Source organism: Mustelus asterias, chromosome 3 (assembly GCF_964213995.1).
Source record: "Mustelus asterias chromosome 3, sMusAst1.hap1.1, whole genome shotgun sequence".
Taxonomy (NCBI): Eukaryota; Metazoa; Chordata; class Chondrichthyes; order Carcharhiniformes; family Triakidae; genus Mustelus; species Mustelus asterias.
The window spans coordinates 21,514,423-21,538,060 of record NC_135803.1 but is presented as its reverse complement, the minus strand read 5'-3'; the positions used below and the strand labels follow the sequence as shown (position 1 = coordinate 21,538,060).

At 45.4% G+C, this 23,638-nt stretch overlaps 1 protein-coding gene across 1 annotated transcript in view; it reads left to right on the top strand.

Moving 5' to 3' along the window:
* Positions 1-1,041: 1,041 nt before the first annotated feature.
* Positions 1,042-23,638, top strand: part of pid1 (phosphotyrosine interaction domain containing 1) — a 121,768-nt gene continuing 99,171 nt past the window's right edge. The window contains exon 1 of the mRNA XM_078205817.1: positions 1,042-1,326. Coding sequence (XP_078061943.1) covers positions 1,297-1,326 — 30 coding nt within the window. The 5' untranslated portion in view covers positions 1,042-1,296. The remainder of the gene's footprint in view (positions 1,327-23,638) is intronic.

Here is a 23,638-nt window from a genome sequence, read left to right as displayed (position 1 = left end):
TATAAAGTACCCGGAATATTATCTTACTTTGTGTGATGGTCAGTTTGGAATGATTGCAATATTCTTATAGATTTATGAATTAAGTATATCTTTGGGGTGGGGAGGGGGGGAGTGGTTGAAGTTAATGGAATCACATCAATTTCAACAAGTTTATTTCAAAATCAGAGTTAGCTTCATTTTTTTTGTCAGGTTTTTCTTGACATTGGGCCAGGGACCCAGGTTCGATTCCTGGCTTGGGTCACTGTCTGTGTAGAGTCTGCATGTCCTCCCCGTGTCTGCGTGGGTTTCCTCCAGGTGCTCCGGTTTCCTCCCACAGTCCGAAAGACATGCTGGTTAGGTGCATTGGCCAAGGTAAAAAAAAATTCTCCCTCAGACACCGGAGTGTGGCGACTCGGGAATTTTCACAGTACCTTCATTGCAGTGTTAATGTAAGCCTACTTGTGACACTAATAAATAAACTTCAAACTGAGTTCCAATGTAACTTTCAGATTTACACCACAAATGATCTTTATGTGCAACAGAAAGTGTAACACGAGTGTGCAACTTGTGGATGTTTAAGATATAGGTGGCACAGTAGTTAGCACTGCTGTTTTACAGCGCCCTGAGGAAACCTACGATTCCCGGCTTGGGTCACCATCTGTGTGGAGTCTGCACGTTCTCCTCGTGTCTGCATGGGTTTCCTCCGGATGCTCCGGTTTCCTCTCACAGTCCAAAAGACATGCTGGTTAGATGCATTGACCCGAGCAGGCGCCTGAGTGTGGCGACTTGGGGAATTTCACAGTAACTTCATTGCAGTGTTAACGTAAGCCTTACTTGTGACTACTAAATAAACTTTTTTTTAAAAAGGAGAGGGTGAAAACTGGAGAGCAGGGGGAGCACAAGCTGTGAAAGCTGAGGGATATCTGTCTATGTGTGTGTGTGAGTGAGTGTGTGTGAGTCTGCCTATGCTCCGCCAGCGACCTCCCACTTCCCGGCGCCGCTACAAATGGGAATGAGGTTCTGGCTGCCTTTTTCCGCCTCTGGAAGTCTGCCTACAGCAGCAGCAATAGAGGAAAGCGGCCAGAAGAGGAGGTGAACAGAGAGATTCAGCCAGACACCCCATCAGTCGTGCAGGCGGAGTTCCCATCAGCAGCAGTGGCAGCGAGAAGCAGTTACTGCTGTATCGACAGCGGGACAAGAGGAACATCAGAGCCAAACAAAAATAACCCCCCTCCCTCCTCCTCTCCCTCCCTGCCCCCATCCCCTCTTACCCCCCCACAGCCCACCCACTGCCACTGGCCCGCAGGGAGGACCAACATGTGGCAGCCAGCAAGCGAGAGACTGCAGGTAAGAGAGTCTGGCTGCACAGGGTCAGCCCAAGCTTATTCCACAGCCTGTCTGTAACATCACGTACGCTTCTATGGCAATTATTCTCTCTGAGCAGCACAGGATTCAGACACTTTACTGAAGGGAAAGGGAGATGGAGAGAGACGGACCTGTCTGACCTGTAAAAAAAATAACAAAAAAGAAATGCTACATTTCCAGATACCAGTATCTAAAACAAATTGTTATATATTTTTTCTGCTGGATTCCCTGACTCGTGCGTGAGTAAATCGCAGTTGTATGGAAATTAACCTGATGTGAGCCTCTGTGCAGCGGTAACAATAACGAAATGTGGGAGATCACAGCGTTGGGGTTGTGAAAGGGAGAAAGGGGTTTGGGGAGCTGGAATGTCAACACGATTCCAGTGTTGTTTAGCAAGGAATAGGGAGAGGGGGGAAATCAGTCCCCCTCCTTGTCTGGTTGTGACCAGGGGAAAGTGTCTCTCCTCTCCACGGTGATTGATCAGCAGAGATGGGCAGCTCTGATGTGATGGAATTTGCTCAGTGAACCGAGGGCGATGAAAGGCAGTCCCAGACTCTCGCCGCCTTCCAGCCCCACACCCTCCCATGTTGAGTTGTGATCAATGTGACCCAGATGGTTAGCAAGGGACTTTTATCAGTCACGCTGAGATACAACCCACAGAGACTGGGGAATCACCAAGGTAACCGCGCACAGAGGCTCAATTTTTGCTCCAGTTTCATGGACTAGAAGCCAACAGTCAAAGTGGGTCCCAAATGATCTTCAGAGAAATAAACAGCAGGGTCATTCCATTCGTCTGATTACTGCCGGAATTTGTTGTCAATATATAGATGATTATTTCCTGAATTGGGGAAGGGTGAGGGTTGACTTCACAGGCTTGGGCTAGCGAGGCAAGATGATTAAACACTGTCCTCAGAGGATTCAGTCTGAGGAAAGGACATACTGGTGTCGGGGTGAGCGAGGAGAAAGCAAGTCTGCGAGGAAGGAAACTAGAGTGAGGGGACTTGGATATTTACAGGACATATGCAGATTCATTCTCATGTTCAAATGATGAAGTTAAACTGTCCTCAATGACACATTATTGGAATGTTTAACCATGCTGTACAAAGCAGGATCATCCACCAAGGATTGACTGTGAGCCCCTTCCTCTTTCCTGATTGTCATGGATGTTCCGATTGAGCAAGTGTGACAGGAGGTGCCCTGGTCAATAATGTTTACTGGGGACAGTGAGCTAAGTGGTGGGGCTGACGAGGGCATGACCGAGTATCTCTGGAGAAAAGCACAAGCAGGCTTTTTCCGCTGAGGCTAGGGGAGAAAAAAACCAGACGGCATGGGTTAAGGGTGAAAGGAGAAAAGTTTAAAGGGAATATTAGGGGGGGCTTCTTCACGCAGAGAGTGGTGGGAGTGTGGAATAAGCTGCCGGATAAAGTGGTAAATGCTTTTAACATTTAAGAAAACCTTGGACGGGTTCATGGATGAGAGGGGTGTGGAGGGATATGGTCCAAGTGCAGGTCAGTGGGACTAGGCATAAAATGGTTTGACACAGACAAGAAGGGCCAAAAGGCCTGTTTCTGAGCTGTAATTTTCTATGGTTCTATGGTTCTAAGAGAGGGGTATGAAGATCAGTGAACCAAAGACCCAATTCATGGACCGTCAGTTTGAGCCTAGGGCAGAGGGTCAGAGTTAAGATGTAAAGTTTCTGGGTTTTGATTTGATTTATTATTGTCACGTGTATTAGTATACAGTGAAAAGTATTGTTTTTTGCACGGTATACAGACAAAACATGCCGTTCACAGAGAAGGAAAGTGGAGAGTGCAAAATGTAGTGTTACAGTCATAGCTGGGGTGTAGAGAAAGATCAACTTAATCCAAGATAGGTCCATTCAACAGTCTGATGGCAGCAGGGAAGAAGTTGTTCTTGAATCGGTTGATACGTGACCTCAGAGCTTTGTATCTTTTTCCCGACGGAAAAAGGTGGAAAAGAGAATGTCGAGGGTGGGGTCCTTGATTATGCTGGCTGCTTTGCCGAGGCAGTGGGGAGTGTAGACTGTCAGTGGGTGGGAGGCTGGTTTGCGTGATGGACTGGGCTTCGTTCATGACCCTTTGTAGCTTCTTATTGTCTTGAGCAGAGCAGGAGCCATACCAAGCTGTGATACAACCAGAAAGAATGCTTTCTATGGTGCATCTGTAAAGGTTGGTGTTAGTCGTAGCTGACGTGCCAAATGTTTTTAGTCGTCAGAGGAAGTAGAGAGGTTGGTGGGCTTTTTTAACTATAGTGTCCACATGGGGGGACCAGGACAGGTTGTTGGTGATCTGGACACCTAAAAACTTGAAGCTCTCAGAGAAAGTGAATAGTTTCAGGTACGCTGGTATCAGTGGGGATGGAAGATGGAAATTAAGCAGCGGATTATCTCTGGTTGGAGTATTTGGAAGAAGTGCAGTGAGTTTTATGCTGAAACTGAAAGAAGGATCACATGCTTTGAAATTGTGCTGAGTAAACCAAGGTCTAGGTCGTTAATCTATATCAGCAAATGCAAGGGGCACTGACCCCTGGAAACTTGCTCTTCCTCATGTGTATTAATGACCTAGACCTCAGTCATTACAGGGCATAATTTCAAAGTTTGCGAAAGATACGAAACATGGAAGTACTGTGGACTGTGAGGAAGACAAGTTGGCAGAATGGACTGACTGGTGGCAGATGAAGTTCAATGCAGAGAAATGTGAAGAGATTCACTTTGGCCGGAAGAACATGGAAAGTCAGTATCAAATAAAGGGTACAATTCTGAAGGGGGTGAAGGAGCAGCACTTGTGGAGGGAGAAACAGAGATTCCCGCATCTTGCCCACCATGGGAATCGTAGCGGGCGGGGCAGAAAATTCGACAGACCGTTTAAAGGTCTATTGAGCTGGGGTAGGAATTTCAGTTTTGGGGCCCGGACGGCCGGAGAATCCTGCCCAAGATTTCAGCTCGATGACCTTTCCTTAGGACTGCGAAAAGTTAGAAATGTTACCGGTTTTAAGCAAGTAAAAGGCCTGGGGGATGAGGGGTAGGGGTGGGGTGGGGGGGTTAGGGGGAGGGGGGGGTGGTGTTAATCCACACCAGCAGCTCTTATCAAAGTTACACAAGATGCCCTCTGTGACTGCGACAAAGGTCAACTACCCCGTCTCGCCCTTCCTGATCGTTCTACAACCTTTGACATGGTTGGCACACCAACCTCATCCAATGCTCCTCATTGTTGTCCCATTGAGGTGGGTCTGCTCTCGAATTGGTTCCATTCTTGTCAAGAATGATTAAAGCCAGAGCATCGCTTTCAATGGCTTCTCTTCCTGTTCTGTATGGTTACCCCTGGTGCCTCCAAGGATCTAACCTTGGTTCCCTCCTGTTCCTCATCACTATGCTGTCCCACAGTGCCATCATGTTAAAGTAAAGCTCAGCTCTGCCTCACCACTAACTTCACTCAACTTCCCTCCTGCTGCTAAATGATCAGACTGCTTATCGACACTAGTACCGGATGAGCCAAAATGTCCTCCAATTAAATACTGGTGGGTGAAGCCATTGGTTTTGATCCCTGTTACAAACTCTGTTTTTAGCTACTGACTTCACCCTCCTCCCTGGAACTGGCTGAGATTAAATCAGATTGTCTGTAACCTTGCAGTCATATTTGACCCCAAAGGGAACTGCCAAAGATATTTCTGCACAATTACTAAAGCTGCCTATATTCACCTCCATAACACCACCTGACTTCACCCTTGCCTCAGCTCATCTGCCACTGAAACTCTCTTTCAAGTCTTTGTCACCTTTCAACTTCACAATTCCAAAGCACAATGTGGCTGATATCCCACCTTGTATAAATATGAGGTCATCCAAAACTCTTCTGCCCATATCCTTACCCACACCAAATTCCTTTCATCTATTTCCCCGATGCCCACATTGGCTCTTGGTCAGAGAAAGTCTCAAAGTTTAAAATTCTTGTCCATGTTTTCAAATTCTTCCATGATCTCACTCCTCTATCATCTGTAATGTCCTCCAACTCCACAATTATCTGCACTCAACAAATTCTGGCCTCTTGAGCATCCTCGATTTTAACTGCCCCACCATTGGTAGCTGTGCCTTCAGTTGCGTGGACCCAATCACTGGAATTCCCTCCCTACCGCTTTCCACCTCTCTACCTCACTTTCCTCCTAAAGACACTCCTTAAAACCTTCCTTTTGACCAATCTCAGGGTTTATTTTAATGATTCCTTGAATCACCTTGTGCTGCTTTTTTATGTTAAGCAGACTGCCTAAATATAGTTTACGTTTATTTATTAGTGTCACAAGTAGGCTTACATTAACACTGCAATGAAGTTACTGTAAAAATCCCCTAGTCGCCACACTCCGACGTCGGTTTGGGTACACCGAGGGAGAATTTAGCATGGCCAATGCACCTAACCAGTACATCTTTTGGACTGTGGGTGGAAACCGGAGCACCCAGAGGAAACCCACGCAGACATGGAGAGAATATTTTTGTTCTTTGCCGGGGAAGGTAGTGGAAGCAAATACGATAGTGACTTTTAAGGAGCGTCTTGACAAATACATGAATAGGATGGGAATAGAGTGATATGGTCCCCGGAAGGGTAGGGGATTTTAGTTCAGACGGGCAGCGTGGTCGGTCCAGGCTTGGAGGACCGAAGAGCCTGTTCCCCGTGCTGTAATTTTCTTTGTTCTTTATTCTAACGTGCAGACTCCACACAGACAGTGACCCAAGCTGGGAATCGAACCCGGGTCCCTGGTGCTGTGAGGCAGCATTGCTAACCACTGTGCCGCCATTTATAAGTTGTTGTTGTCAGTGTTCTTAATGATTTGATAAGGTTTTACATCAGTGTAAGTCGTTTTATTCCCTGTGCTGTAGCATTTGTGCAAGATGGAGCTATTTGGCATGAACCAGTTCAGACTTGTTCCTGTGCTGTACATTCTGTGTAATCCTATCTAAAGGAGACTTTAAGGAGACTAAGAGGGTAAGTTAGAGGACAAGATGATCTGAACGTTCGTTGTTCTTCTCTCAGGGAGAAAAATGATCTTTTTTATGAGACCTTTCTTCACTGGCAAGAATTGGGATATGTAAATTCTCCCCATGTAGAGAATCGGCCGATGAATGGTTGACGTGATAAGTGCCATTGATGTAAATCTTGATTTTTATTTAATTGTCAAATTGAGTCCAACACGTGTTTACAATCTGCCTGAACTGCACAATTGAAAAACATGAGCAGTGACCCAGGGAGGGTGGTTCAGAAATTTGCTTTGAATTCTGGCTGTCCTTTGTGTATGCTTTTGGTCATCAGTTAATGATGTTCAAATATTATAGGATTGCATAATAGCAGACGTCACAGGTCAATCTGGTCAGTCATGTTTCAAGTACAAAGGGCTATATTAACAGATGAAGCATGTGAAAAGGAAATAGGCAAATGCAAGAGAAACTCAGTTCTGTCCACTCACACAACTGAATTAAAGTTTAAAGTTGATTTATTACAAGCAGGCTTACATTAACACTGCAATGAAGTTACTGTGAAAATCCTCTAGTCGCCACACTCCGGCGCCTGTTCGGGTACACTGAGGGAGAATTTAGCATGGTCAATGCGTCTAACCAGCATGTGAGTGGCACGGTGGTTAGCACTGCTGCCTCACAGTGTCAGGGACCCGGGTTCAATTCCCGGATTGGATCACTGTCTGTGTGGAGTCTGCATGTTCTCCCCATGTCTGCGTGGGTTTCCTCCAGATGCTCCAGTTCCCTCCGCCAGTCCAAAGATGTGCGAGTTAGGTGCGTTGACCATGCTACATTGACCCTAGTGTCAGGGGATTAGCAGGGTAAATACATGGGGTTACAGGCATAGGGCCTGGGATTGTTGTCGGTGCAGGCTCGATGAACTGAATGGCCTCCTTCTGCAATGTGGTGATTCTATGAATTCTATGATATGCAAATTAAGAAGATCAAAAGAAAACAGGATTGCAGGAGGAATGCAAAGGTTTACTTAAATCACGGTAAGCATTTGGAATAGCATGGCTGGTAGGGAGAATTTTCCCATCCTGCCCGCCATGGGAATTGTAGCAGGCGGGAGACGGACCATGCAAAAATCCGTTGACCTCAGGCGGGATGTTCCAGTTTTGGGGCGAGCATGACTGGAAAATCACACCCAACGTGTTTAAAGAAAGAGTTTTTGAAAGAGAAAGCCAGGTTCTTGTCAATGGCACAGTGGCACGGTGGCACAGTGGTCAGGACTGCTGCCTCACAGCGCCAGGGACCTGGGTTTGATTCCCAGCTTGATTGACTGTGTGGAGTTTGCACATTCTCCCCGTGTCTGCGTGGGTTTCCTCTGCATGTTCTGGTTTCCTCCCACAGTCCAAAGGTGTGCAGGTTAGGTGGATGGGCCATTCTAAAATTGCCCCTTATTGTCAGGGGGACTTGCTAGAGTAAATGCATGGGGTTTCATAGAAACCCTACAGTACAGAAAGAGGCCATTCGGCCCATCGAGTCTGCACCAACCACAATCCCACCCAGGCCCTACCCCCATATCCCTACATATTTTACCCGCTAATCCCTCTAATCTACGCATCCCAGGACACTAAGGGGCAATTTTTTTTTTAGCATGGCCAATCAACCTAACCCGCACATCTTTGGACTGTGGGAGGAAACCGGAGCACCTGGAGGAAACCCACGCAGACACAAGGAGAATGTGCAAACTCCACACAGACAGTGATCGAAGCCAGGAATCGAACCCAGGTCCCTGGAGCTGTGAAGCAGCAGTGCTAACCACTGTGCTACCGTGCCGTGGGTTATGGGGATATGGCTTGGGTGGATTTGTTTTTGGTGCAGATCTGATGGGCCGAATGGCCTCCTTCTGCACTGTAGGATTCTATGAAGTTGATGAAATGGGATTCAGGGTTATTACCAAGGGAATGCCGTAGATGGCTGGGCAGAATGGATTGAAGCGTTGTTCCTATCTGAAACTGACTTGAATTCTCCTTCGTGAGAAATTTGCCCCTTTTGAGGGACGCAGTGACACTACAACTTGCAGCAAGCTCACTCAAGCTGAAATCCAGAAGTTGCAATGTGCCTGTGACAACAATAGAGAACATGACAAGAAAACATTCTGCCGTAAGTCTGGCAACATTCATGTTCCCAAAGTATATCACTAGACTCTGCAACGAGATTGTTTGTAGGGAACATAACAAAAGTATGTTGCAAGAAGCATCATGTTTTGGAAAGGCCAAATCTTAATGAGGAGGGGTCATTTTTATTTTGGTCAGCTGCTTGTCCTAACACTCACAGAAACCTATTATCGTGACAAGACTCTAAATCAAGATACTGAGAAATACCTACTTGTGGAATTTCTGTTTGCCTGATAGGTAGTCACCACACTCACAACAGTACAGGATCTCTGCAGCAAATCTCCTTCTTCCCCCAAACCCACCCGAGATGGATTCACGTCAAATTGAAAATCTAGTCCATGTGTATCTGTTTATAGAAACGTCAAACCAAACATTAAATGACAGGAATGTGTTAGTACTTATTGTTTATCCTGCATACTGGTTAAAAGAAATTAAAGGAACACACATTCCAGACTTCCATGTAATTCCAGTCACTACCAGTCAAGTATACTAATCATGACCTGATGACAAAAAGGCTGGAAGCAATCTCTCCAAAATACTTAAACATTGGAGATGGCAAGCATATTAATAGTTATTTGACCCATGGAGTTCTCCCTGTGCTCTGAGCTACCCTTCAAAATTAATTCTTCCTTTCGTCTTGGGAAGTGTTTTCTTTTCTTTAGGTATTCCCGTACCAAATTTCCTTGTCTTTTCTGGCAATATACATTCAGGACACGAGTCCCATCTTCTCAGGTGGAATTTTCCCGTCCTGCCCACCACGGGAATCGTAGCGGGCAAGGGGGGTGAGCAGACTATAAAAGGTCCATTGATCTCAAGCGGAATTTTCCGGCTTGAGACGAGTACGACGGAAAATCCTAGTGTCAGAGGTTTTTCAAAATAGTTTTATGGTTGTAAAATATTTTGGAATGTCCGGTAAGTGCGAAAGCAACTTCTTTTGATTGTCGTACAAAACATTAGTAAGGCCACACTTGGAATACTGTGTACAGTTCTGGTCACCTTATTATAGAAAGGATATTATTAAGCTAGAAAGAGTGCAGAAAAGATTTATTAGGATGCTATAATGACTTGATGGGTTGAGTTATAAGGAGAGGCTGGATAGACTGGGACTTTTTTTCCCTAGAGCATAGGAGGCTTAGGCGTCATCTTATAGAGGTCTATAAAATAATGAGGGGCATAAGTAAGGTAGATAGTCAATATCTTTTCCCAAAGGTAGGGGAGTCTAAAACTAGAGGGCAAAGGTTCAAGGTGAGAGGGGAGAGATACAAAAGGATCCAGAGGGTCAATTTTTTCACTCAGAGGGTGGTGAGTGTCTGGTACGAGCTGCCAGAGGTAGTAGTAGAGGCGGGTACAATTTTGTCTTTTAAAAAGCACTTAGACGGCTACATGAGTAAGATGGGTATAGAGGGATATGGGCCAAATGCGGGCAATTGGGACTAGCTTAGTGGTAAAAACTGGGCAGCATGGACAAGTTGGACTGACAGGCCTGTTTCCATGCTGTAAACCTCAATGATTTTATGATTATATGAGAGCAAGCTAAGGGGAAAGACTAGTGGTAATGTCACTGGGCTAGTAATCCAGGGGCCCAGGCGAATGTTCTGGGTGAGTAGGTTCAAAACCCACCATGGCAGCTGGTGGAATTTAAATTCAATTAATTCAACTTTAAAAAATGTGGGATTGGAATCTGGTCACAGTAGTGGTGCCAAGAAACTATCATTGATTGTTGTAATAACCCATCTGACTAACAAAGGGAAGGGATCTGCTGTTGTTATCTTGTCTGGCCTACATGTGGCTCTAAACCTACATCAATGTGGTTGACTCCTGTCTGCCCTCTGAAAAGGCCTGGCAAGCTACTTAGAGTTTTATCAAACTGGTACAGAGAAGTCGTAAAGGAATTAAACAATCTGGCATCAATTTAGCACCCGATACAATTGCAGCTCACCCAACCCCATCGACCCTGCACAGTTCTCCTTACTAACATCTGGGGGTTTGTGACAAAATTGGGAGAGCTGTCCGACAGACTAAGCAAGCAACAGCCTGACATAGTCATACTCACAGAATCATGAAAGGACATATCTGCCAGACTATGCCTAGAGCAGGGGGTGAGAGAACCAACAACATGGAAAACCTAATGGACCTTGTCCTCACTAACCTACCTGTTGCAGAGCGGCGCGGTGGCACAGTGGTTAGCACTGCTGCCTCACAGTGCCAAGGACCTGGGTTCGATTCCTGGCTTGGGTCACTGTCTGTGTGGAGTTTGCACAAGTAGCTTGAGTGAGTGGATTGAGTGAGCGGATTGTGCGCTGAGGATGGAATGGGAACCCGAGGCAGGGTGAGTTTGAGAGGTTACTGAAGAGGACGAGTGTGAGTGTCGTCCATTGAAATGGATATTTGAGAAGGTGGAAGAAATGTGAGGAGCTGCAAGGTGTGTCGGTGGAGGAGCGCTGAGCAGGGGGATGCGAGGGAGGTCAGTGAGTGATGGATGCCACCAGAAAGTGGTAAAACATTCATCTTTCTAGACTTAATGTAATCATTACATTTATTCCAGCAGTGAATTCTGGTCCTGGGCTCTCACTCCTGCTGCTACAGCCTTCGCTACTTTTAGCCATGCTTGCTTCTTTTAGTTGCCTGTCCTGTTCCTCTCAGCCACAGGGGATCTCTATCAGGCTGGTCCAGAGTAAGGAGACAGAGGGCTGGCTGGGGGAACGGGGGTGGGCTGCCTTCCCCAGCCTTCCTTCCAATCTCTTGCTTTCTGATTGCTTCAGCAGCAACCTTTCCGGCAATCATTCGGACCCCTGCCGAGATGCCTTCAAATAGAGAGCCTCCATTCACAGAGTGTGGGTTGCACTCTTTAGTTGGCTGGGAAAGCTGCAGACAGCTTGATAATCCTGTGGCTGAGTTAAAAAGCCATGGCAAAGCCTGCTTCAATTAGCAATAGGGTCCTGACCCATTACCAACCTCCCCACTGCGCCCAGCTCAGTTCTAGTAAGATTCCGCCCTAAATTGCCAGCAACAGAAAACCCTTAACGTACAGAAAGCCCTTTTAATGAAAGGTTTTCACCCCACGATATGGCCCCAAGGTGGTTATTTTTTAATCTTCTTTCCTTCAGTGATATTGATAGTCAAAGAAATCCCCATGAAGTCCAGAGAACATCCAACCCTTCTTAAGGAAGTGAAATAGATACACTGGGAGTCCTTTCCTGTTCATAAGAAAGTGAAATCGACATACTGAGAGGGTAAAGAGTGTATATCCTTTTCATTAGGAAGTGAAATAGACATGCCTGGTATGATATCAAATGAAGGGATTCCTCTATAGAATGCTCCCCTGACATGGCAATGAGTGTAATTGATCCGTATCCAGACCATTGCGGAGAGCTGTGCGGATTTATTTTTACAACAAGCTCAAAGACCACTACTGATTGGCCTGGCCTGTACCAATTCATACTCTGATCAAAGAAGGTCATGAATCACCAAAAGACCCTGGTGAGCTCAGCTGCTTCACATCCTTATCAGTGGGAAAAGTGTCTTCACGGAAGAGGCCTCCATCCATTGATGTTCCAGGAAATAACAAGATCATTTCTGGAATAATTACAGGGAGCATGTGGAGAAACCCTAGGCTGCAAATACTTTCATGGAGAATCCCATAGTAAACGATTGCCTTCCTTTAACCTGCGGCAATACGTTTAAATTTATTTATTCGTGTCACAAGTAGGCTTACACTGCAATTAAGTTAATGTGAGAATCCCCTAGTCGCTGCACTCCGGCGCCTGTTTGGCTACACTGAGGGAGAATTTAGTATGGCCAATGCACCTAACCAGAATGCCTCACAGATTGTGGGAGGAAACTGGAGCACCCGGAGGAAACCCACACAGACACGGGGAGAATGTGCAGACTCCGCACAGTGACCCAAGCCGGGAATCGAATCCAGGTCCCTGGCACTGTGAGGCAGCAGTGCTAACCAATGTGCCTCACCTATGAATGGCTTTCAGGTACTGTGATATTCCTCAGAGCAAAGCTGTGAACAGAAAATTGTGAACTTGCTAGGTGATACAATTCCAAACTGTGCACATAATAGGAGTAGTTTCATGAATGCATATTTAATAATAATCTACTCACTGGTTATTCTTTTAACTGGATATTAACTACATTTTAGTAGATAGCAAACTTTTTTCTTTTGTGTAGCACAGCCTTTACATACATTTCTATATGGAAAGTTCCCAATGCACAACATTCTTAACCATGCCTGAATTTTTTACATGATAGACTGTAACAAAATTCATTACAGGGATGCACTCAGAAGAGATGTTGCAACTCACGTTAAAAACAAGAAAAAAAGGGAGCAATCACTATAATGAGAGACGATAAAGTGGTTGAAGGAAATTCAGAAACCTTTTATTTATTATGGGATGTCAGTATTCCTTAATGCAAAATGTTTTTCCAAACTGTGAAACTATCCCAGGGCCATAGAATAACACTTTCTAGGTCTAAAGTTTAAAGATCAGTATCACAAGTAAGCTTACATTCACACTGCAATGAAGTTACTGTGAAAATCCCAAGTCGCCACATTCCAGCGCCTGTTCGGGTACACTGAGGGAGAATTTAGCATGGCCACTGCACCTAACCTGCACATCTTTGGACTATGGGAGGAAACCTGAGCACCCGGAGGAAACCCACACAGACACGGGGAGAACGTGCAAACTCCATACAGACAGTGGCCCAAGCCAGGAATTGAACCCGGGTCCCTGGCGCTGTGAGGCAACAGTGCTAACCACTGTGCCACCATGCCGCCTCCTTCACCTGTTTACAAATGGCCTCTATATTGGGCTCTTCAAAAGGTTCATTGGTGGTTCCAGCACTTTATGAATCTTCCACTCGCCTATCTGAAATATTGGCAAATGAAAGGCAATTAACCCTTGATTTCTGCATACTAGAATCTTAGATAACTGTGACATGTACTTCAGAGATCGCTATCAGAGGTCTGCCATCTTTGTGAGGGGCATGTTCAGCTGGCTGACCTTGTAAGGGATGCACAGCACCATATCTGTGAGAGGCACTCGGTGTGACTTTTGGAAAGCACATGGAAATTGCTTTTACAACAAAAAAAATCTATGCTAAAGTTTATATATTAGTGTCACAAATAGGCTTACATTAACACTGCAATGAAGTTACTGTGAAAATCCCCTAGTTGCCACACTCCAGCACCTGTTCAGGTACACTGAGGGAGAATTTAGCATGGCCAATACACCTAACCAGTACGTCTTTCGGACTGTGGGAGGAAACCGGAGCACCCGGAGGAAACACACGCAGAAATGGGGAAAATGTGCAGACTCCACACAGACAGTGACCCAAGCCAGGAATCGAACCCGGGTCTCTGCATTGTGAGGCAGCAGTCCTAACCACTATGCCATCGTGCCACCCTTATAGTCAGAGACAGCTTAACAAAAGTAAACAAACGAACTGCATTAATCAGGGCTCACCGATCACAATCAATATCATCTTCTATATAAATCCCCCCAGAAGTACAGAATACATTTGCCAGTTTGTATGCATCGGAGGCTCGCATTCCAGCCGATCCCTTGCTATTGGCATTGTGCTTTGATCAATCAATTGTGTAATGACCGCCACTGTATTTGTTTAATGGTAGTCGGACTAAGCAAACAGAAGAGTTTGATGGAAGGCTTTCAAAAGTTTGAAGGTGGTGTTCGTTTTGAGCTATTGGAGGACAAGTAGGGAAAAGGGTGCTTCATTTCCTCCATTAGGATAAGACTTTTAACATCAGTTATTTTTCACATTTTGACTCCCCACTTCTATAAAAATCCCGATGCGGCACTTACTAACCTTTCAAAGTTGTTTAACTGTCCATTACCCAGGAAGGAATGAGATATCACCGATGAAGCAGTCAGCCAAATGTTAAGATAAAATGAACATCTATTACTGAACAGTAATCCACAAAAAAAAGCCTTTGATAGAAAAAACAAATGATTTTTTTGAATGTGCCTCCTTTCAGTAAATTGAAGTACTGTAGTTTGAACTTCACTGAGGTTATACAATCTTTGTCTTCCCTTCATAAACTATGCCTTTTCCATTTAAAAGAAAAAAATATGAACTAATTTTATTTATTAGTGTCACAAGTAGGGTTACATTAACACTGCAATGAAGTTACTGTGGAAATCCCCTAGTCAGCGCTCCAGCACCTGTTCGGGTAGAATCATAGAATCCCTACATTGCAGAAAGAGATCATTTGGCCCATCAAGTCTGCACTGACAACAATCCCATCCAGGCCCTATCCCTGTAATCCCATATATTTACCCTGCTAATCCCCCTAATACTAATGGTCAATTTAACATGACCAATCAACCTAACCCACACATCTTTGGAGTGTGGGAGGAAACCAGAGCACCCAGAGGAAACCCACGCAGACACGGGGAGAACGTGCAAACTCCACACAGACAGTCACCCGAGGCTGGAATTGAACCCGGGTCCCTGGCGCTGTGAGGCAGCAGTGCTAACCACTGTGCCACCATGCTGTCCTGATAAATCTGCTTTACCTGATTAGGAATCAAACCTGGGCCGCAGCGGTGAGAGTGCCGAATCCTAATTCAGTAGACCACCAGGGAAGTAGACCACCAGGGAACTAATATATAGCATCCTAACAGAGCTCATCAAAATGTTGCAACGGATAAAACAGCATGAATTAACTTGAAATGAGTAACTATAGACAAACACAGCAGCCACTTTGCACATAGAACATTCTCAACCAGTAATGAGATGACACAAAAATAGAAAATGCTGGAAAATCTCCGCAGGTCTGACAGCATCTGTGGAGAGAGAATAGAGCCAACATTTCGAGTCAGCCAGTCAGCATCCTGACTCGAACCTTTGGCTCTATTTTCTCTCCACAGATGCTGTCAGATCTGCTGAGAGTTTTCAGTTTTGATGTCAGATTCCAGCATCTGCAGTATTTTGCGTTTATCTCAGTAATGGGGAGAATTGTCAGTTTTATAAAATTTCTTAGTGACAAATGTGAGCCAGGAGACCAGGAGAAATCTCTCCTGAAAGTAGTGAGATCTCCAAGTTGCGCCTTAAGAAACAAACAGAGCCTTGGTTTGACCTCACGTCTTAGAGAAAGCCCCTCCAAAAATGCAGCACTCCTTCAGTACTGTGCTGGACTATCAGTTTTAGATCATGTGCTCAAGTTCCCAAAACAAGCTTTGACTCAGACCAGAGTATTACCAACTCTGCCACACTGACACTCATTTAATTCTGAAATCCTTTGAAGGGATTGAAATTTAAACTGGGCTGCTGCGAAATTGGTCACTCATTATACACTCTTTCAGATCTTTCCATTTAATTTAGCAGACAGCAAAATTATGCAGGTTATATAACAGTTAGTCAGCTCACTGCCACCCATTTAGCACCTTCTTCAACATTGAACTTCATCCCATGGAAGTCTGTTAGATAAATAATCAAATTGTTACAGTCAATAGAATGGAGTTTGGATAGCTAATCAAACCATTGATTAGTTTAAGGTGAACCTACTGCTCATCTGGCCACGTAGTCTCACCTCAGAGCTCTGCCAGCCAATCAAATGGCCAGCAGCTCCCGGTCCCAGCAGCGCCGCCGGGAATGGTGGCCACCACTGGTCCTGCATTCAGTCTCTGACCACAAGGCGACATGGAGACAGTGAAAGGTATGTGTGTGGAGGGATGTCGCTCGGGCCAGGCTAGAAGGTCAGGCAAGGGATGGTGGAATGCTAGGGTAAGCAGGCCAAGGAGTGGGGGAACTAGGAGTGGGGGGTAACCTATGGGGGGGCCCTCCGATGATCCCAGCAGCCTTTGCTTCCCCCCCCCCCTCCCCCACCACCTCGCTGCCTGCAAACCCACAGCCAGGGGGAAAATGTAACCCTTTCAAACAAAAAAGGTAATACTCATTCACATCCCAGGTGCTGGACCGGGATATACACAGTGACCATGTTCAGAGCCCCAGTTTTACAATGACTGGGAAGTCAGGTTCCATTTTCATTTTTGCATTGCATTCTAGATTTTTGTAACTGTTTTGGGGTGTGTGTTGTCCACGATTCCATTCATCTGCAAGATGAGTCACTGATCCACGATGCCCAGATGGATTACAGGCTGTTTCCGTTTGGGGGAAATTGGATTCTGTAATTCCACCCAGTTTTGGAATCACTGATTCAAATTAGAAAAGCCCATAATAAAAATAGAATGTAACTAATTAGACCAACTGAAACCAGAGAGTCTTATTATGAGTGAATAGAATAATGGACTACCAGTCTGTGAGCTTGCACGTGATCAATCCTGTGTTACAATGTTTGTACATTACTAACAGTTAAGCAACTCAAGTAATGGCACCCATCCCATACACATATTGACTAAAACTCTACCTTCCGGGGCAGGCGAGGTTCCAGAACGGAAATCTCCTTTGGCCTCGGGTGGGATTTTACAATCTCGCTCGAGCAAGGCCGTAAAATGCCACCCACATTGTATCCCAGGCTACCAATAGACATCTTATTTTGCCTCATGTGTTAGTCCTGGAGCAATGTAATACGCTTGTTGGGAGGTTGTGAACCAAACTGCCCTACCCTTCATCCTGTGTCTTAGTTTAGTTCTTTGGTTCCTCTCTAACTCATTTTTTTTTTAATGAGATGCATCACCTGATCCACTGACCCAATTCAAACTCGTCACCTGATCACCTGGTTTCCCATCCTGACTCACACGTGAGCTGACATTGTACATTGTTCCCTGACCTCGGGCATTGGCTCCCTCCCCTTCAACCCTGAGCTGATCTTCCCAAATCTCATGTGCCTTCTTCCATTCCTGTAAAGTAACCTGTCCCCACCATTCCCTCAGCACATCTATTAGCAGAACCTTCACCCATACCTTTGTAACCTCCAAACTCAGCTATATCAAGGCTCTTCTGGCCATTCTCCCGTCCTGCATTCTCTGTAAAGATCCAATCTTCCAAACCTCAACCGTCTGCATGCTACCAGCTCGTACTGACTCATCACTCTCCTGCCCTTGCTGACTTACATTGGCCCCCTATCCTCCAACACCACTAATTTTAAATCAAAACTCTTTATTTAAATCTACCTTTGATCTCAGGCTTCCCTATCATCATCACCAATCTTACAACTTCTGTTCTCAGAACATTCTGTTCGACCAAGTCGGGCTTCTTGGGAATCCCACCCTCCAATTTCCCTATCACTGGTGGCAATTTAGCATGGCTAATCCACCTAACCTGCACATCTTTGGACTGTGGGAGTCATATCCTGAGGAGAGCAGTTCATGATGGGCTTTAACTGCCAAATTGGAAGACTTCGTCGTCAACCTTAACCTCTGAAAGGCTGTTATGGCATTTGGTGCTGGAGGACCCATTATTCCCCATAACAGCAAACAGACCAACTCATGAGGTGCGTGTGGACATAGTTTTTTGGGTTTATTAGTGTCGCAACTGGGCTTACATTAACACTGCAGTGAAGTTACTGTGAAAATCCCCTAGTCGCCACATTCCACTGCCTGTTCAGTTACACCGAGGGAGAATTCAGCATGGCCAATGCACCTAACCAGCACGTCTTTCGGACTGTGGGAGGAAACCGGAGCATCCTCACGCGGACACTGGGAGGACGTGCAAACTCCGCATAGACAGTGACCCAAGGCTGGAATTGAACCCGGGTCCCTGGCACTGTGAGGCAGCAGTGCTAACCACTGCGCCACCATGCCGCTCCTCTAAGTACCATGAGACATTTTTCTCTCTGTTAAAGGTGCAGTTTTTAATATTCCGAAAGGTTTCCTTGGATCTGTTATATGCATTTTTTTAATTGATGGAAGGAATTATATCTGAAATCCAATTTTGTGACTAATTACACTTTGCAATGCAAAATTAAATTAGTATTTTACATTAAAGGACATGGTTTACCTAGTTTGCTGATTAGCACAGTTAAATAATGTGAGAACAATCACAATATGTAAAAACTCAAGCAAAACCAAGCGTCACAATGGCACAGTGGTTAGCACTGCTGCCTCACAGTGCCAGGAACCCAGGTTCGATTCCTGGCTTGGGTCAGTGTCTGTGTGGAGTTTGCACTTTCTCCCCGTGTCTGCGTGGGTTTCCTCCAGGTGCTCCGGTTTCCGCCCATAGTCCAAAGATGTGCGGGTTAGGTGCATTGGCCATGATAAATTGTCCATAAGTGTCAGGGGTATTAGCAGGGTAAATATATTGGAGTTACAGGGATAGGGCCTGGGTGGGATTGATGTCAGTGCAGGCTTGATGGGCCGAATAGCCTCCTTCTGCTCTTTAGGGATTCTATGACTTAAAGTAAAATGCAGTTCCGCGAGAGCAACAGTACCATGGATGTTGGGACACCCATTAGCCCAGAGGTGGACAGAAATCAAATTCCAAGTCATGTCAAATCTTCTGCAAGTTTCCACCCATGTCCCAGATGGGACATGCTGAGTACAAAATGATCCAATGGCACTAATTGGCTTTAAATTGGCAGTTAGATCACAAGGTTGGTTGTAAGAGGAAATGGGAAAATGACAACAATTCACCAGGGGCTGTTCTTCAGAGGTTGTCATTAAGCCTCAAACAGAACATATTATTCTATGTTCAATTTGTGCATGACATGTTTTTCAAGCAGTAGAATTTACTTAACCCCGGTTCTGTTTCCAACATCAACATGTTTGGCTTGTATTTGAGAATGTGCAGAGGAGAAAAAAAAAAGTTCTTTTTGTAAAAGCTTTGATACCTCTTGCAACAAAATAAAAACCTGGAGGCACTCACCTTCAAATACTTAAGTGTTTACGTTAATGTTGTGTAATCGGTTGATTGTCAAAAAAGTGGTGGTTCTGGAATGCGGCGAAACTGGCAGGTTAGAGGAAGTGGAACTGCTGGCTCAGGTTTCTTTAAATTGTCCAGCAATATTGCTCAATTAACCAACACTTGATGCGGCAAAACTTTAAATATACCACAACAGCTGATTAGATGAATTGCGGCAAGTAAGATTTTAACAGTGGTAATAAATAGATTTCTGGCATTGATGAATTTGTTAAATCTTTCAGCAGTTGAGTGTAAAGGGATCTTGCATTTGCACTCTCTCTTCTGCTTCAGAGTGTAAATGATCTGAATTCAGACCTCAGAACGCAATGTTATTGTCCTTGGGGGATCTATTCAGTGGGGTCAGGTCCTGGTGCAGTGCGGACGAACCTACCCTAAGACCTCCACACAAACATTGCAACACCAATAAGTGGATAAGGTTCATATTTTGAAATGCAAACTTTTATAGTGCTGCTTTCAAATATTTTTTTCTCGGATTTTACCAAAGCTTTAATCAATGAAGCAATTAGTAGCGTAAGAAGCAATTGTTTTCATGGATTATATTTCAAACACAACAGCAGACAACCACAGCAGCTCTCTGTTTAATTAGAATAGAGATACATAGCTTCAGTATTATCAGACTTCAGGGTGGCACGGTGGCACAGTGGTTAGCACTGCTGCCTCACAGTGCCAGGGACCAATTCCGGCCTCGGATCACTGTCTTGTGGAGTTTGCGTGTTCTCTCTGTGTCTGCATGGATTTCCTCCAGGTGCTCTGGTTTTCTCCCACAGTCCAAAGATGTGTGGGTTAAGTGGATTGACCATACTAAATTGTCCCTTAGTGACTCAAGATGTGTAAGATAGGGAGATTAGTGGGATTAATACATGGGGTTATGGGGATAGAACCTGGGTAAGATTCTCTTTCAGAGTTAGTGCAGACGCAATGGGTCAAATGGCCTCTTTGATTTGATTTATTACTGTCACATGTATTAGTATGCAGTGAAAAGTATCATTCCTTGCACGCTGTACAGACAAAGCATACCGTTCATAGATAAGGAAAGGAGAGAGTGCAGAATGTGGTGTTGCAGTCATAGCTAGGGTGTAGAGAGAGATCAACTTAATGTGAGGTAGGTCCTTTCAAAAGTCTGATTGCAGCAAGGAAGTTCTTCTGCACTGTAGTGATTCTATGAACTGTAAAATTTTGGTAGTACACAAAGCTGTAGTCTGATAGTTTGTGCAGCCAGCTTTCTTTGATGACCAAGGATTGCAAATACGTCACCCCACCCCATGCCTCATTTTGGGCTAATATTAATAAAACTCCATCCGCCTATGAGAGATTGGATAAATACTCACTATAAATTGGCCAGAGATTAGACACAAAGCACTATTAGTGTCTTAAAGCATTATTTACATAATCAATACTGTCCTGCCAGGGAGTGGATACATGGTGCATAGAGTTGCCAAGTGTTGTACATCTCTGAGCTTCCAGCGATTGAGATGCCGCTAGGTGTCAGGCATTAGATGAAGGTTCCAAAGTGTTGTTAAGAGATTGGGTGCGGAGTGTCTCTGTTTCCTGGCATTGGGATGCCATTGCACCAAGAAGGGTGTGATTTGGAAGGTGGTGCCCCAAAGCTGCCAGACATCAGATTCTGGTTCAATACGCACTTCAAGCGCAGGATGATGATGTAACTTTACTAAAAGGAACAATAATGCAAGCTAATTTTTAAAAAAACTCAATGCAGCATCCTTGTTGAATTTGGATAAACTGCAGATTACAATATGTTTATTAAATGCAGCACAACGTATTATACTTTATTCAAATATTTTTCAATGTTTGCTAAAATGTGCCAGGCTTTGAAAAACATTACAGCAGCTGTGTAAATAAACTTTTTGCGAGGAAAAACATCTGGGGAAAGATGGCGTAATGATGTAGGCCATTGCCTGGAGCGTTCACTTGAGGTCCATGGAATGAGGTAAATCAGCTGTCATTGCGGACTATTGGCAGCTCATCAAGACTATTCGGATGGAAATATACTGATGCACGCTGTCAAGTAGAGTTTCTGTATGAGGCGGCACGGTGGCACAGTGGTTAGCACTGCTGCCTCACAGCGCCAGGGATCTTGGGTTAAATTTCCGGCTTGGGTCACTGTCTGTGTGGAGTTTGCACATTCTCCCCGTGTCTGCATGGGTTTCCTCCGGGTGCTCCGGTTTCCTCCCACAGTCCAAAAGATGTGCGTGTTAGGTTGATTGGCCATGCTAAATTGCCCCTTAGGGCAGGATCTTCTGGCTGCGCTCGCCCCGAGACTGGAAAATCCTGCGGGAGGTCAACGGACCTTCCCATGGTCCGCCCTCGCCCGCTCCAATTCCATTGACGGGTGGAATGGGAAAATTTGCCCATTAGTGTCAGGGGTAAGTGAGGTTATGGGGATAGGGCCTGGGTAGGATTGTTGTTGGCGCAAGTCCGAAGGGCCAAATGGCCTCCTTCTGCACTGTGGGAATTCTATGATTCTAGGTAGAAATTGTGGCCAAGATTGTGGTCTAGCTTCAAGAAGCGATTTTCTTTTGCCCAAATTTCTGCTCAAACTCATTTGCACATTGGTTTTATTGGGGCACAGGAGTCGGTTTCTTACTAAGTTTAAACAAAATTCAAAAGATTTCAAAATGCGCCTGAAGTAAAGCTTAATTTTAGGATGTGCTTAGAAGATGGACATAATGAGCAGCCTCTGGCAGCGGTGATTAATTTGATTGGGAGGAGGGTGCAGCGTGGCCAAATCTGTCGACGGGAACAGCTTTTAGCTTGTCATTTTTGCAACTAAGGCAAAAGGGCCGGAATTCTCCCATCCCACCCGCCACTGGAATTCTAGTGGGTGGGTGGGCGGGGGGGCGGACCATGTAAAAGCCCATTGAAGTCGGCCGGGAATCTCCGGTTTTCAGGCGAGCGTGGCCGGAGAATCCCACCCAAGATCTCAGAAAGTGCCCTGGACGTAATTCCTGCTTGAAATTTTGTAAACTTTGACATTGTTTTGCCTGATTTTGGATAAATTGCACTGAGAAAACAAGAGAACCGAGTGATAACTCCAGGCGTGTGGGCTTAGAATTTGAAAGGAGAGTTGGGTGGGGGCGGTGGGGGGAGGACAACTTGAACTTTTAGCAGTGGAATGGAAAATGGATGATAGTGAATTAACTCTCGCCAGATTTTCTTTTCCACATTGAATAAGGAGCTGAGACACTTCAGGGTCGCCTGGGTGTCCCTGGACCCCCCGCGGAGCAGCACTCACCATCATTGCCGCCCTGCTCCTACCTTTCCTTGCTCATCAACGCTGCTCCATATTTCTGATTGGATATTCCCAGTCTGGCTTCTTCAGAAAGGCGGAGTATGCAATCTCACAGAGAACTCCATCGCAGTTAAAGTTTAAAGTTTATTTATTAGAGTCACAAGTAGGCTTACATTAACACTGCAGTGTAGTTACAGTGATAATCCCCTAGTCGCCACACTCTGGTGTGAGAGAGAATTTAGCATGGCCATTGCACCTAACCAGCACGTCTTTCGGACTGTGGGAGGAAACCGGAGCACCCGGAGGAAACCCACGCAGACAAGGGGAGAACGTGCAAACTCCACACCGACCCAAGCCGGGAATCGAACCCAGGTCCCTGGCGCTGTGAGGTAGCAGTGCTAACCATTGTGTCATCGTGCAGTGGAATAGTGACAGGCGAAGATTGGACACACACCCTTTCGACTGGACTAGCTGCTGTATGATAAGTTTAAGTATCCAATGTGAATGTTAGTGAGTAAATGGGCAAAGTGGTAGGATGCTTGTGGTAAGTGACTAAGTGGGTAGAGTGGGTGAGGTAAGTGGATTAGCAGATAGGGTGCTAGGTTGGAAAACAGATAAGGTGGCAGGTGAATAGGATGGTAGATGGGCAGGGTGGGAAGTGGGTAAGGTGATAGGTAGAATGGGAGTTAAGTGGATAGGGAGTTAGGTGAGTAGATAGTTGGGATGACAGGTGTATAGGTTGATAGGTGAGTAGGGAGGCAAGTGGGTAGGGTGGCAGGTGGGATGGGTTCAGGTGTCAGGTTGGTGAGGTGGATAGGTGGATCTAGGAGTAGTCGGATCGGGTCGGGAGACTGTTCAGATTGTGGCGGGGGTGTAGTTGGGTCAGATTGAAGGGTTTATCGGGGTCTTGGGAGGTCAGTGTGAGTGATTGGGGGTCAGCTCTGTGCTTGCACAAGAGTTAGACTAGGATTTCCTTTGTCTAACATTTCCTGGTAGACAGGTAAATACCCAGGTAAGTATGTCAGAGCTGAGTTTGAGTCAGAGACATTTTCG